The 16022-nt window shown below is 43.8% G+C and overlaps 2 protein-coding genes across 6 annotated transcripts in view; both read right to left on the bottom strand.

The window, feature by feature from the left end:
• Window positions 1-5472: 5472 nt before the first annotated feature.
• Window positions 5473-13428, bottom strand: LOC130149420 (tubulin alpha-4 chain). 2 transcript variants are annotated; one of them, XM_056339023.1, is made up of 5 exons: window positions 13287-13428; window positions 9111-9333; window positions 8270-8418; window positions 7044-7724; window positions 5473-6207 (listed from the first exon to the last, which is right to left on the bottom strand). In XM_056339023.1, exons 1-5 carry the CDS (start codon window positions 13287-13289, stop codon window positions 5920-5922), a joined length of 1344 nt encoding a protein of 447 aa, XP_056194998.1. In that variant the 5' UTR covers window positions 13290-13428; the 3' UTR covers window positions 5473-5919. The 2 variants fall into 2 exon arrangements, with proteins under 2 accessions (XP_056194998.1, XP_056194997.1); XM_056339022.1 differs by lacking the exon at window positions 13287-13428 and adding an exon at window positions 12744-12839.
• Window positions 12395-16022, bottom strand: part of LOC130149418 (tubulin alpha-4 chain-like) — a 121851-nt gene continuing 118223 nt past the window's right edge. For 3 of the 4 annotated variants that reach the window (XM_056339020.1, XM_056339019.1, XM_056339018.1), the window contains one exon: window positions 12395-15089. In XM_056339020.1, coding sequence (XP_056194995.1) covers window positions 14852-15089 — 238 coding nt within the window. In that variant the 3' untranslated portion in view covers window positions 12395-14851. The remainder of the gene's footprint in view (window positions 15090-16022) is intronic. The other variant, XR_008821916.1, reaches the window with a different exon arrangement.

Here is a 16022-nt window from a genome sequence, read left to right as displayed (position 1 = left end):
GCAGCACCGTGTAAGGGAGCTTTGCTTGTCAGAGCATGGGCACTGGCCCAGCTTTGCTCCTCTTGAGGAAGTGGGAGAGTTTAAAGGTGAGTGATGCTGCGCCGCAGAGCTCTGCTGACTGGGAATGTGGTGTGGGTGACCATAGATGGGTGTCTGGAACCCCAGAAGGGACAGTCCCTTTGTGATTTGGCAGGGCCCACCTGCCTACCCTTCATGGAGAAGCTCCAGCTGTGTCAGAAACACCATGTTCTTCTCTTGCAGCTGCCACCAGACCGTGTCTAGGGTCAGGTTCAAACCTTAAAACCTTTGTCTCTGTCTCTGTCTCTCTCTCTCTCTCTGCCTGTGGGATTAGTTGAACAGAAAATGAGGGGTTAGTGAAGTGAAAGGGGTTGCTCCCTTCCGCAGGCTGTGCAGAGCTCCTGATGGATTCTGCCTCCCTTTCTTTGCTCCCTAGAAGCTCATAGATGTCTTTGAGGCACCGCGTTACCCCTCAGAAAAGCCCCTTCTGTGAGCTGCTACCAAACTGAATTCACATGTGCTATGCAGAAGCCTTCAGCTGTTGTCTGACTAATTCAAGGAATGTTACAGAAAAAACAGGTGTGCGGAGGAAAACCACAGCTTAACATAGCCCTGACTTGCTGGCTCCTTCCTGTATTACACAGATATTTAGTGGTTATAGAAGGAATTTAGGAGTTGAACATGGAAGCCCTCTATATTTCTGCAGCAAAGATGCTCTGCAAGGCTCTGTGATATAAGTGTTCTTATTATTAACATACTGTTTGTTCCTGCTGCACCTTGAATTAAAGAGCCAGCCCTCTGAGGGTGTGTCTAGAAGACTTCATGTATTTGGAGGAGGATGAATGCAACCCTGGTGATGATGAGAAGGGATGTTCACTGCCTCCCCTTTGTCATCTAACACAAACCACTTTGAGTGCACCTTCTGGGGGGGGTTATGCTAACATGAATTTATTGTGGAGAGAGGCTAAACTGTCTGTAGTTCTTCTGTTAGTACAAGTGAGGACAGCATGTGCTCCCAGCCCTGTCAGGTACCTCTGTGCAGCCCCTACCCTGCTTCACTGAACATGGGAAGGAGACAGCACATAGGAAGGCTTTGAGAGGGGTTGTCAGGAGGCCATCAGAGCCATCGTTGCTGCAGTTCCCACAGAAGAGGTCCCCAGCTGCATACTCTTGGAGCAGGTTATGGAGAACCTGCTCATACAACCTGGCTCCGTTGGAGGCAGCACAGCTGCCTGGCAGTCAGAGCTCTTCAGCCAAGGCAGCAGCAGCAGTGGAAAGGTTCCTGAATTGTCACATGGGTGGATATGGATATCTGTAGGGGGTTGTGAGCAGAACAGTAGAAATGACTCGGCATCTTTACTGTGACTCTGGCACTGCCTCTTAGCAGTGGCTTAAATTTAGTGATGTTGCCTTTCTATTGCTAGCTCGTGTAGCATCGCCCTGATAAAAGGGAGGAAGAGAGAAGAACTGCTAAGCTATAAGTTACCTAGAGACAGTTAAACCACCTGAGCAAAGTAAAAACCAACACTGGAGATAAACAGGAACCAGGTCTGACAGGTCTGTGGAAGCTAGTGAAGCAGTGTGCAGCTGTAGTGGGTTTTGGTAATGACCCCTGTAAGAGCCTGGATGCTCAATTAAGAGGAACATATGTCTTATACAAGAGTATTTTAAGTGTGCCTGTGGAAGTCAGCTGTGACACCCCACTTCCAAAACAGATAGTGGGCAGAAGTCTGAGCCCAGAGAATATGCTCAGGGGAAGGATGGCTAAAACTGAAAGACTTGGTGTTCAGGTCTCCAAATACACTGCCTACTGAGTGTCATGGTGTAGTGTCACTTTGACAAAAGCTGCTAGCTCCTGAGAACTGCCACGGCACTTCTAAAGTAATTTCCAAACCATTTCAAAGAGTGCATTGACTACAGCAAGAGCAGGGATCCTGATTCCTAAGTGTTCTTGCAAATAAAATAAAATAAACTATAACATTGATGATCAGGATGAGATTTTAAAAGTTTTCAGGAAGTTAGGAACTCCACACCCTGCATTTTAGAATGCACAAAGTACTCCACACTGGATTAATAACTTCCACTTCTTCATTGCATTGCTTTCAGCAGTTTTTGAAAGAACAGAGCAAGCAATTCATCTGCCATTTTTAATCACGTTTTTTGTCTTTAACTTGCCCCCCATTTTTTCTCTGTCACTGGAATAGCAGGGTCACTTCTTGGTATGAACACATACATGTGTTTCATGTATGAAATTTCCTCTTTCTGGTTATGGTCCCAATTCAGGACAGAACAGTGAGGGAAGCCATGCAAGAGTGTAAATCCTGCTAAGTTGGGTAATACTTATTCATGTTGCTTCCATTTAGGTACACAATCAAGTATATCCTGAATAGGATGTTTTCCTAAACAGAGACATTTCTGGTGCTCCATAACTTCATAGTTTAGTAATTTACTGATCTGGTTAATTAAATGCATATAATACATACAGAGTATACAAGTTCAACGTGATGTACTGTGAAACGTAACTGCCTACAGAAGTCTCAACATGAAGAAGATCACAGTATCACAGAGTGGTTGAGTTTGGAAGGGACCTCTGGAGGTCATCTGGGCCAACCCATCTGCTCAAGCAGGACCACCTAGCGCCAGTTGCCCAGAACTGTGTCCAGACAGCTTTTAAATATCACCGGGGAGGGAGACTCCATAACCTCCCTGAGTAACCTGTGCCAGTGCTCAGTCACCCTCACGGTAGAAAAGTGTTTCCTAATGTTCCGATGGACCCTCCTCTGTTTTGTTTTGTGTCCATTGCCTCTTGTCCTGTCACTGGGCACCACTGAAAAGAGCCTGGATCCATCTTTTTTACACCCTCCCTTCAGGTATTTATATACTTTGATAAGATCCCCCCTGAGCCTTCTCTTCTCCAGGCTGAACAGTCCCAGCTCTCTCAGCCTTTCCTCATGAAAAAGGTGCTTCGGTCCCTTAAACATATTTGTGGCCCTTTGCTAGACTCTGTTCAGGATGTCCATGGCTCTTTTGTACTGAGGAGTCCAGAACTGGACATAGTACTCTAGGTGTGGCCTCACCAATGCTGAGCAGAGTGGAAGGATCACCTCCTTCGACCTCCCCAAGCACAGTGTAGCTAGCCAGTTGAGAGAGGTGATTGTTCCACTCTACACTGCACTGGTGCAGCCCCATCTTAAGTGGTGTGTGCAGTTTTGGGCACCTCAGTATAAGAAGGTCATCAAACTATTAAGAGTGTGTCCAGAGGAGGGTGACCAAGACAGTGAACTCAAGTGCAATACTTATAAGGAGCGACTGATGTCACTTGGCTGATTCAGCCTGAAGAACAAAAAGCTGAGAGGTGACCTCATTGCAGGCTACAGCTTCCTCAAGTTGGGCAGCAGAGGGGGAGGTGCTGATCTCCTCCCTGTGGTGACCAGCAATAGGACATGAGGATATGGAATGAAGCTGCATTAAAGGAAGTTCAGATTGGACCTTAAGCAAAGGTTCTTCACTGAGAAGGTGGTTGGTCACTGGAAAAGGCTCCCTGAGGAAGTGGTCATGGCACCAAGCCTGTCAGAGTTCAAGGAGCATCTGGACAACAGTCTTAGTAGTTTGGTTTAGTTTTAAGTAGTTGTGTGAGGAGCGGGGAGGTCCCTTCCAATTTGACACACTCTATGATTCTGTGATTTACTTTGCCTAATGCAGCCCAGGATACCGTTCACCTTCTTTTCAGCAAGGGTGCATTGCTGGCTCACGTTCAACTTGGTGTCCAAGGTTTTTTTGAACAAATTAAATGAGAGAGAGTTCAAGCAGTAGGTCTTGGGCCAGTTCAGACTGGGCAAGATGTAAAGAATGTGCTCTACACTGCAGCTGGGGAGAATGTCCCACCCTGGAGCCTCTGGCAGAAAGCATCAGGGGAAACTCGAGGACGACCTTTGGGTTTTTGGAGTCGGGAATATAAAGGATCTGAGGCCCTCTATACTCCAACTGAAAAAGAGATACTTGCAGCCTATGAAGGAGTTTGAGCCCCTTCAGAAGTAATTGGTACTGAAGCACAGCTCCTCTTGGCTTTTGAAAAGCTTCTTTCCAAATGTTTGACCCCCAGCATATATTGGTTTACGGGGTTGTTACTCCCCAGATGCGGGACTTTGCACTTCCCCTTGTTGAACTTCACAAGGTTCCTGTCAGCCCATTTCTCCAGCCTGTTAAAAGTCCCTCTAGATGGCAGCATGGTCCTCTGGTGTATCAGCCACTCCTCCTAGTTTTGTGTCATCTGCAAACTTGCTGGGGATACCCTCTGCCCCATCACCCAGATCATTAGTAAAGATGTTGAACAGGACTGGATCCAGTATTGACCCTGGTGTACGCTGCTAGTTAATGGCCTCCAACTAGACTTTGTGCCACTGATCACCACCCTCTGGGCCTGGCCATTCAGCCAGTTTTAAGTCCACCTCACTGTCTGCTCATCCACCCCATACTTCAAGACTTTCTCTATGAGGATCTTACAAGAAATAGTGTTGGAAACCCTGTTCAAGTCTAAGTAGACAAACATTTTCTCACTGCTCTCCCCTTTTCTACCAGGCCAGTTGTTCCATCAAAGACGGTTATCAGTTTGGTCAAGCATGACTTCCCATTCGTGAATCCCTTCTGAGTAGTCCTGATTATTTTTTTCTTGTTCATGTGCCTGGAAACAGTTTCCAGGTTTAGCTGTGCCATAACCTTCCCAGGGACCAAGGTGGGACTGAGCAGCCTGTAGTTCCCTGGGTCCTCCTTCTTGCCCTTTTTGAAGATAGGAGTGACATTTGTTTTCCTCCAGTCTTTGGGCACTTCTCCCAATCACCATTATCAATCAAAGATTATCAAGAGTGGCCTTGCAATGATATCTGCCAGCTGCCTCAGCACTCATGAGTGCATCCCATCAGGGACCTAGACCTAGATAAAAAGTTACTGAGGGGTTTGCTAGCTAAGAAAATTTGTCATTGCCTAGCAAGATATGAATCCTGTAAATCTGAGATCTTTGACCACTGCTTTGAACTACCATTGAGTGAACATTCAAATGCCTGTATCGCAGACTCACTTGCCCATGGTGCACTAAATAAAGATTGCCACAGATGGCACAGTGATCTGCTGGATAAAGCAGAGGTTGCTTCTTGCAGAGGAAGAACCATTCACGTAGATTAAGGAATACGGAAATTTTTCAGTAGGGATGATGCAAAAGAAGTGTTGGGTTTGTTTGGGGTTTTTTTTAGAAAAAGAGGGAAATCTCTCATTTAAATGGTTTCACAGAAACACAGGAAAAAATCTTAAGCCTGCTGCAGCTGTACCCAGTTAAAAAGGATATATGTTCTCACAACAGAGATGTTTGTCCCCCAAATGTGGAAAAAATGCAGTGCTTTAATATTTCTAAAGAAAATGTTTGCTTTATCAGAAATGGTGTTTCAGAGAAGAGAGAAATGTCCCTTTTAGGTCAGTCAGCTGAAGGTCAATGAGAATAAAGCTCAAAGCAGAGGACCTGTTTTTCTGTGGCCATTATTTTTTGACATGCCAAAAAAAAAAAAGGTGAAGGTATGTCAAATTAAAACTTTGAAAATTCTACTAATTCACTGTACTCCATTATAAGCTTGAAGGTATTGAATTGTAATTGGTTTAGCATGTGTATTATAGTTTGAAGAGACAATAAATGTGCAAGGAAGAAGAGCAAGTCTTTTGGCATTGCTGGGAGTGGTGGGCATTACTACAACTGATCATATCTTACAGGACAATTTATGGAATCAAAGATGTCTTTATATGACCCCTCCTAAATCTGTATATTACATACAAAAAAGGTGACCTAATGGTAGATACATGCAACAGAGTGATACAGAGACAATTCTGTGCTTACTAGGAACAAAGTGTGTTTTAAAATTACTCCCCATCATTTTCTTCTTCAAATGAGTCAGTTCCTACTTCTTCATAGTCCTTCTCCAGGGCAGCCAGGTCCTCTCGGGCCTCTGCGAATTCTCCCTCCTCCATGCCTTCACCCACATACCAGTGCACAAAAGCTCTCTTGGCATACATCAGATCAAACTTGTGGTCAAGCCTTGCCCAAGCCTCTGCAATGGCTGTGGTGTTGCTCAGCATGCAGACTGCTCGCTGAACTTGGGCTAGGTCTCCACCAGGAACTACTGTAGGAGGCTGATAGTTGATCCCAACCTGGAAACAGGAATATGAGAGAAGGTTGTAAAAAGGCAAGAGTAGAAAACAGTCAAAGAGCTGAAAAAAATGTGAGTAAAGTTACAGAGGCTGGGGTAGAGTGTTGCCACCTTCAAAACTACCAGATGGCAAATGGCATAAAAAATAATAGTGTCATAAGCAGTAATGGTAATTACATAAACATACATGGTAATTTTAATATCTATATTATTCTTCTGTTTAATGCACACTGGCAACTTCGTAGCTTTCTTAACAAATACTCAACACTGAACATACAGTTTCACCAAGATACTCTATAAAAACTAATACAGAAAGTTGGTTCCCAGTTAAAAATTTCTATTCTTAAACCAGCTATTTGTGTGACAAACTTTTTTCCACTGCTAATGTCTGTATTATTGTTGAAATCATGTTTCCCAACACTGCTACGTAGCCAGCAGGGAGAGGCTATATAATATCTCTGGGTGAGGGGGTTAATGGACACATTCCCTAATATCAGCATTTCCTTTCATAGTTGTATTGGGTTTGGTGTTTCATTAGTTTTAGATGCTGCTTCAGGGGGAACACTAACTGGCTTTTCTAAAATTCAGATCTGAAAGGAATTCTTCTTTAAATTTTAACTCATATGCACTTCAGATTTCCACTTACGTAACTATTTAGAGTCTGTGTCAATGGGGTGTCCAAAGGAGAAAAGGTACATTTTATATAAATGCATCTTTCTTATGTTCAGTCATCTCACAAGTGGGAAACACACCAGATCAAAAACTTAAATGAAGGTTTCTGCTAGACTGGACTTGCCCTTTGAACATTCAAGAGAAGTTCATGGCAGCCCTGCTCACCTTGAAGCCCGTTGGACACCAGTCAACAAACTGGATAGTTCTTTTGGTCTTGATGGCAGCAATTGCTACGTTGACATCTTTGGGAACTACGTCACCACGGTAGAGCATGCAGCAGGCCATGTACTTCCCGTGTCTCGGGTCACACTTCACCATCTGGTTGTTGGGCTCAAAGCAGGAGCTGGTGATTTCAGCCACCGAGAGCTGCTCATGATATGCTCTGTCGCAGGAGATGATGGGAGCGTAGGTCACTAAGGGGAAGTGGATGCGCGGGTAGGGTACCAGGTTTGTCTGGAACTCTGTCAGATCCACATTGAGGGCACCATCAAAGCGCAGCGAGGCAGTGATGGAGGAGACAATCTGGCTGATGAGGCGGTTAAGGTTAGTGTAAGTGGGGCGCTCAATGTCCAGATTTCGGCGGCAGATGTCATAGATGGCCTCATTATCCACCATGAATGCGCAGTCCGAGTGCTCCAGGGTGGTGTGTGTGGTCAGGATGGAATTGTAGGGCTCCACCACAGCGGTGGAGACCTGAGGGGCTGGGTAGATGGCAAACTCCAGTTTGGACTTCTTCCCGTAATCCACGGAGAGGCGTTCCATCAGTAAGGAGGTAAAGCCAGAGCCAGTACCCCCACCAAAGCTGTGGAAGATCAGGAATCCTTGCAGCCCAGAACAGGCATCAGTCTAGAAAGTGAAAAAGAAGGTAAAAGAATAGGGGCTGAAGAAGAATGAAAAGATTTCATCTACTGCATGGACTTATTCTGAGCTGAAGGAGAGGGCAGCCACCAGCAATACCCAGCATAGATTTCATGTCAGGTTTTCTTGAGAAAGGGCTGGTGTGATAATCCCATGCTTTGCTTTCCTCACTGGCTCAACTTATGACATAAAATCAGACTCTCATCAGTGGAGCTTCTCTCTCTGAACTTCACAATTCTTTTAGATAGTCTAGCTGAAACCAGCAAGGTAAAACTGCCTATTTCACCCTTTTATATCAGTATTGGTGTGCTAGGGCTGTGCTAATAATGGTAAATTACATATTCACAACCACTTTTTAAGAAATCAGGAGGCATACAGCTGGAAGGAACTACTGTGCTTCTCTCGCTTGGACTAGTAATGAGTCTTGCAATCTCTTTTCTAAACCATTAGTATCTGTAGTTAACAAGCTATCTGTTCTACATTTCTTTCTTCTGCCAAATCCAAACCTCTGTTTCAAAACTACTGGGACTTACCAGCTTACGGACACGATCAAGCACCATATCAATGCTTTCTTTGCCAATGGTGTAGTGGCCACGTGCATAGTTATTAGCTGCATCTTCCTTCCCAGTGATCAGTTGTTCTGGATGAAAAAGCTCCCGGAAGGTGCCAGCCCTCACTTCATCTGAACAAGAAAGAGAAATTGTAAGAAGCTGCATGGCTGTGCTCCAGTGCCAACAAGTTCTGGTTGTTGTTGCTCTTCATGCAAGCTTTTATTCACAGGAGGTCATGACCCCCAAAACCAGATGTTGATGGAGAAGGGAACTGTCTCCTAAGCATTTTTTTTCATTGTTGCATTCTGTTGATTTATACTGCAACTTGTATCGAGCCACAGAAGTTATCTTCTCATGAACCTGTTAGTTGTACAGCCTGTACCCACATGAGGATAAGTCACCAGAAAGAAAGTGTGAAGATGATCAGGTTCCCCCAGGTGCCCCAATTTTTAGACATCCTTCTTTTCCTGGAGGAAAACGGTCGGGCTCCCACTTTGAATCTGAATCAGAGAAAAGCAGAATTCAAATGGCAAAAATGCCACAATAAAAAAAACCCCAAAAGTTAAGTATTTATGCAAGGGAAGTCATACAAAACATGCGTACTAGCTGTCAGACTGCTGGGGATCCTGCTGTTCCTATGTTTTTAACACCTGTGACAGAATCTGGTATTCTGTGTCATGAGAAAATTAATTTCATGCTATCTAGTAGTAGACCAAGCTACAAAGAGTGTGCTGCTTTGTACCAGTGGACACTGGTGGCACACCATGGTGATAGTAGGAAGAGTAAGCTCTTCTCTGTTTTCCAGGTTTATTTCTGTACTGACCTACTACAGTTGGTTCCAAGTCCACCATTACAGCCCGTGGCACATGCTTCCCAGTGACTGTTTCGTTGAAAAACGTGGTAAAAGAGTCATCATAGTTGAGATTGTCCTGCAGATTCTTGAAGGTGCCATCTGGCTGAATGCCATGCTCCAGGCAGAAGAGCTCCCAGCATGCGTTTCCTATCTGAACTCCAGCCTGGCCAACATGAATAGAGATGCACTCACGCTATGGGGAGAGAGCAGAGACAAGGTCAGAAAAGCCAGTGCACATTACTGTTCCTTATTCCTAATTGTAACTTTTGCCCAGTGTATTGCTTTTCCAAAAAAAAAAAAGGTGAATTGTCACTGTCAGCATTCCATTTGGCTGTTCAGCTCCCTGACCACAATGAGACTGTACATATACACACCAGACACTAGGACAGTTCTTCAAAAAATTGGCATCTATGTGCTGTAATATATGGACACATGAAAACAGGCAGGAAAAAAAAATAATTTCAGTTACACCCAACTTTCCTCCTATAGATTGGCCCTGCTGAGGAGCACATCCCAGTTCAGTTTATTTTTACTCCTGGCTGGAACCTGACACAGCCATGTGGTATCCTTCAACCTTATGTAACCCAAGACAGGTGATGTCTCTTGATCCTTTTACCCTCTGATAGCAGGCTAGGGTGGAAACCTGGAAGAACTGCTTTAAGCAATATTCACCTCAGGAAATTATTTCAGATTCTCTCAGTTGAAACAAATGTTCCTTCAAGCTCCTGAGCAGTTATGAATTTTACATTGCAGGTCCACTGCTTATTCAGGCAGTGTCATTGCAATATAGCATGTCTATTTGCCTAATTCTGAGCACAGTTTCTGTGGCAGCCAGGAACTTTGATAGAAAGAAAACAGCATATGTAACAGCAGGCTAAAATAGGCAGGTGCTAATTGCTCCAAAATCCTTTATACTTAAGAGTACAGGAGTATGAAGGACCTGGTGCTGGAATTCAGAAGTTCAGAAAGAGGATTATAAAGCAGATACTTCTGGTGTTGTAACTATCAGGACTAACTCAGGTGTAGTGAAAGGCAGGTTTTTATGGAGAGAGTGGTTTCAGGCAAGTGGAGTTTTTCAGCATCAGTTTCTGCTTTGAAACAATTGTAATTAAAGCTTTCTGAGCTCTGTCTTTATGATCTCGATGGCCCTGTCTATACTAGGGAGTAAGAAAAGGTCAGATCATAGTGCTGAACACTGGCCTGTGACTGCCTGTGCTGATTGATAATTAGCACACCCTCTGGCACGGTTTTGGCTTGTGCCAGTTCATACTTTCCCAGACGATGTTTGGGCACCATTCGGAATACAACTCATTGTCACTCAGTGAGCAGCTCACTGACCACTGCCTAGCTTTGGAGAGGGAAAGAAAATTCAGATGCCTAAATATGAAGCAGGCCATGCTACCTGGCTTCAAGGCCAGAGAATGGTCCTTGCTCATTATTTATTTTGCAATATCAAATTTAAAGCATATCCAATGACTTAATATCAGATTTTACCAGTTAGCTTTAAAAAAATAATAATCCTGTAACTGCTTACTCTGCAAAATCATACTGTGACCTCACAGTAAAATGCATCTTCCCCAAAATCTAAATCCTCAGGCAGAATGTGTGACCAGCCACATCTCTGGAGCAGTGTTTTGGTTTGGTGTTTGGTTTTTTTTCCCCACAAATTGGCATGCATTTATGTTTTAGAAACATAACTAAAGATATTTTTTCAGAAGCAAGTGGAATTTAAGAAGTCACTGCTGCCCCAGTTAGTTATCCTCAGAAGTTCAAATGAATGTGGAAGGCCAATTTAAATATTTCATTTAATGAAATGTGTTATTTCTATTTGTGAGTGGCTGACTGCAAATGCATACGCAGCAGTGTATGTAATGTGCTCTCAAGTGTGCTTGCACAACCCTGTTTTCCTCAACTAGAGTTGTGCAAAAGTATCTGAATTATTTGAGTGATGATGAGGCTTCATAGGTCAGTGTGTTGCAGGGGAGTTGCAATCTGGATGCAGGATTACTCAGGAGACGCTGAAGGTGTATTTGGGCTTAGAGATTTCAGTTAAATGCTGATTTTGTATAGGACAGGCTCCTGCTTTTCTTTTAAATCCCAATGTGAACCTGTGAGGCTGGAAGCAAGAAAAAAAAAGTTTTTTCCTTTTAAATCAGGCAATAAAGCCAAGTGACTTTTTAAAAGAATATAATCTTGTAGAGCAAAACTGCAAGTCAAGCAATACTTTGAACCTGAAGAGCTGCTTTGCTCTGTTTCTCAGATCAGTAGAGGAATTGGTCTGTTTTTTTGCAGATGGAACAAGTGAATGTTGCCTTAGAAAGCTATCATTGTAAAACTTAATATAGGACTACAGCTGGAGACTGCAGAACCAGTTCCTTTCCTTTTAGACTGGGGTTTCAGCTGTGCTAGTTTGAAGCAGTATCTCCATCCTGCCTTTTAAGCCAGGCCTCATGCCACGTTCCTGCCTTCAGCTCCCATTCTCCTACCCCAGCAGCAATTTGGAAATATTCTGACAAGGAGAGAAGACAATAAAAAAGATGTTTCTAATTTTTCATAGTAAGCAGCTTTAAAATAGGTATCGGACTTTTACTAGGGAAGAGAGTGGGCCTTCTTTAGAGTCACAGGCAGAGTAAACTGATCTCTACGTGATATTTGAATTTGGAGCCTACTCTGAACTCATGTTTCATATCCCATCACTAATATACTAGGACCTGTCTTACAAATTACCTGACTTTTTATGTATCAAGAGACAGTAGAAAGAACCAGGTCCTTTGTGAAACTAAATGTAGGACAGCTTTAACTCTATTACAAAAACAGAATACTACCTGGTTTAAGTATTAACTGTACAAAGGCAGACTAATCTTCCAGCTATTCCCAAAACTTACTCACTACCCCTATGTCTGCCTTAAGGCACGGGAGCCTGTAGAAGTATGTGTCTTGCTTGCAAACTGGGCGCTGTCATTTTGGACTTGCAGCTGTACTGGCAGAAAATAACATAGTTCTCTGCACCAAAATAAGACTTGGTGCTAGACATAAACTGGGGTACAAGGTGAAATGGATTTTTCACATTTTAAGAGGTTTTGAGAGATTTCTACAGATTTTTAATAACCCCCCCAAATCTTAAAAATTAAGGGCCTTTTTTACTTAAACACATACACATATAAAAACATTCAAGCTCTCCGGAAACACAGATGTATACACTGTATAGCTATGAACAGTACAGCCATTGGGGCTAAATTAATTTAAAACTGACACAAAGGTAACTTCTGTTTTATTTCTTAAAAAAATATTATCTCACTTGAAAATGAACCTGTGTTGAGAAAATACAGTCACAACAGAAAATATGAAAAAGCTAAGGCTCCAGATTTAATTTATCTTATAATTCCACCAATTAGAGACTCTGAAGAAAACGTTGGTTCACCATGCCTTACAGCTCCAGTGAGATCTTCTGGCACTCTTTTCCCATCCTCTTACGTAGCAATTGGTGTGTGAGATCAGGGTTTTCTGGCACAAACTGCTGACAACAGCAGCAGATCCCCCTGCCTTCCCTCACCCGCGGTTCTCCTGGTCCCCGGATGACTGGTGTTCCCACATCCCCCTTACCATGGTGTCTCCAGTGGTGCTTCCTTCCCTTTCGGATCAGCGGTGGCAGGTCTTTGCAGGAACCAGCTCTGGGCTGCAGGGTAGATGGCAGCCCGGGCCCAGCACCCTGCACCTGCTGCTGTGCTTCAGTGTCACAACGCGGTGGGGAATAGGTCACCGACTCCGCAGCTCTGCCTGCCACATCGCTGCCTCCTGCCCTCCCCGCCACCCCATGTATGCAAATTCATCCAGACAAGCAGGGCTCAGGTATTTCGCAGATTTCACATTTAGTCCCTCCTGGTTTTGCATGCTTATTAAATCTCAGTGTGGCCATGTAACATGCCGTACACTATACTTTCTAACACCTGAGTATTACACATATCTATCACCTACAGAACACAACCCATCCCAGTTCCCTGTTCTGCCAATCTGTGCATGTGTAGACAAAAGCCACTCCTAAATTCCAATACAGAAGCACAGGAAGACATAAGAATGCAAATGAATGGAAAACAGAAGGACAGAGGAAGAAACAAAAATAGAGAACTGGAAAGTAAATATAATTACCATTGTGAAGTGTGCTCTACCAGTGTTCTTAAAGGCTGGCCTGACTTCTTTCTGTCCTTACTCCAGCTGCCTCTCTATTAATGTTTCAATTTACTTCTATTGCTTCTCTTTCCATGTACAGTCATCTGGGCTGTCAGCAGCATGGGACAGCATTCAGTACAGACTCTATCTCATCTGTCCAAACAGAGAAAGAAATTTGATTCTATTGCAGTGCTTATTGCAAGACATAGCTGGAGGCATCACACAAACGTTCCCACACCAAATTAGGGAAGACGCCTCCACCGCTGTATTGTTTCCTCCTTCTGCACTAGCTCAGCATTGGAAAGCAGCAGCTTCTCTCAGTGGAGAATTCCTCGTGTTTGCAACTCCTAGATAACAAGGAGGATGGCATGCTTAATTGCTTGAATATGAGTATTATGTGTCCTCTGACTTTATAAACATACTGATTATTATTATGTTTAATCAGTAGAAATTGAAATACACAATTCCTAAAATTTAGGTTAATCTACTTTGACATGATGGTATTAATAGATTGTTCTGCCACTGTTGGCAGCCAGAATCTAAGTATCTTCTCTAACTAACGCCTACATTTTAACAGTGTGAAATAGTTCATACTGTTTTTTATAAACTCACATTTACTTTGGTATAGTCTTCATTTTGCTGATCTTTACATAAACCTGCAAATCACTACTCTGATTTTGGCTGGGAAAAGCTAGAGATTTCTGGAGCCACAAATATTTTTTACAGAGGAAGAATTCCCATGATAATTTCTATCTGTTGATTTGTTTAAGCTGAGTCCCATACTTCTCTGGAAAACTATCAGATCATTGCTTTGAGACACAAATAGGTTGTTCTAGTGTTCTTCTTCCAATGGAATGGGTAACATTCCAGCCAAGCTCTGGCACTCCAGAAAATCTGAAATGTTAATGCTTGTGGCTTCGCCAAATGTGAAGCTCTGTGCAGAGAATCACCTCAGGAAAAAGTCTCACAGCAAATACTTCGAGCAATCTACCACCCAAATCCTCTTAGGTACTCTTTGAGTCAACATGTCAGATCCAACAGCTACAAAACCTAAAAGAGGTCTGTATTTGCAGCTTAGTCCATTGCTGCCTTTTCTCTGCTCTTCCATTGCCTGCCTCCTCTCTTCTGAAACAGGCAGTGAGAGCACTTTTGGGAGTCAGTGTTAATCATTCCTCTCTCCACCCCACTCAAACTCAACTGTCCCAGGACCCATAGACTCACCAATTTTGGGTTGCCACACTGAACAGAACCTCACCAGTCAAAAACTTCCAGGGAGCAGGGAGTGACAGAGTCTTGAGTGGTGTCCCTTCTCCCTAGAATCAATTGAAGAATGTTGGGATGACCCAGGTTACTATTTTTCCCTTTCTCACACATGCACAGCTAAGAAAAAGGCCTTTGCAAATCTGCTTTAGACCAAAGAGAGTGCTTGACCTGCTCTGTCTTGAGATAGCCCATGAACTCAAGTGCTGGAGATACGTGCTGGTCTGGGGTGAAGGCCAGACATAGATATAAAAATTCTGAGGAAGACTTGGGCACACTGTTTTTCATGAGGCTTCCTTATGTTGCTCTGTCCACCTGTGTTGTGGAGTGCTTGGACAGAAAACCCTCAGCCTAGATACAGAGGGTAACCTGAAAGCGCCGTGTGGAACTGTGCTCCCAGGTACCGGTGAGTTTTGTGGACTCCAGAGTTGGCCTCTGGGCTCTACTTCATAGAGACATGAGGCAGATACGTCTTGGACCTGGATTCTCAGAAAGCCATCTTGCTTGATGCTGGCATTCAACCTGTGTGGGCAGATGGTGATCTTGTAAGGGCACGTCTCTGTCCTGCACGGAACAGGCTTGAAACATGCCCGACACAGAAAGGGTTGATAGCCCAGCCACCTGGTCAAGACCTGCCCCCTTCAGCTTTTACCTTGTGACACTGTAGATGATGACAAGGGCTAAATAGGGCTGATTATAAAAAAGCTCTGCCATGGAGTCCTGAGGTGTGCAAATAAGTGAATTTGGCATGAGTGCTAGGGTGGTTTTACTGGTACTGCCAGGGGGCTCGTGAATAGCCTTTGCGCCTCAGGATGATGCGCAGCCTGCATGCAGCTGGGATGGTTTGGACATTCTCTGAGGGTTTCTCATGTGCACATGGACTGGGTGTTGTGCCATAGGTGCCCTCCAGGTCAATGCAACAGGGCAAAGGAGTTGTGAGTTATCATCTCCAATTGTTTATGATACTATCAAAATCAGCCTCTTAGAGGGATTTTAAAAAAAAAATCTTAACATGGCCATACAAACCCTAAACTCTGTCTCTATTTAAAAATAGACACATCTCTGCAAATAGCATTTGTGAATAATCCAGAGCTTAGAAGTACTGTTGTCATGGTTTAACCACAGCTGACAACTAAGCACCACACAGCCTCCCACTCACTCCCCTGGGAGAGAATTGGAAAAGTGAGAAAACTCCTGGGCTCAGATAAAGTCAGTTCAACAGGTAAAGCAAAAGCCACACATGCAAGCAAAGCAAACCAAGGAATTCATTCACTACTTCCTGTCGGCAGGCAGGTGTTTAGCCATCCTCAAGAAAGCAGGGCTCCATCTCCTGTAACAGTTACTTTAGAAGACAAAAACCATCAGTCCAAATATCCCCCCACTCCTTCTTCCCCCAGCTATATATGCTGAGCCTGGGGTCAGCTGTCCCAGTTTGTCCCCTCCCAACTTCTTGTG

The sequence above is a fragment of the Falco biarmicus genome, chromosome 5 (assembly GCF_023638135.1).
Source record: "Falco biarmicus isolate bFalBia1 chromosome 5, bFalBia1.pri, whole genome shotgun sequence".
NCBI lineage: Eukaryota > Metazoa > Chordata > Aves > Falconiformes > Falconidae > Falco > Falco biarmicus.
This window is presented reverse-complemented; position numbering and strand designations above follow the sequence as displayed.

Bases quoted from the DNA above. Each gene is read 5' to 3' on its own strand.
- LOC130149420 (XM_056339023.1), bottom strand. The intron at 8,419-9,110 runs GTCAGTACAGAA...TTTCTTGTTCAG, and splicing joins CTTGGAACCAACTGTAGTAG to ATGAAGTGAGGGCTGGCACC. The intron at 7,725-8,269 runs GTAAGTCCCAGT...TTCACTTTCTAG, and splicing joins TTGATCGTGTCCGTAAGCTG to ACTGATGCCTGTTCTGGGCT.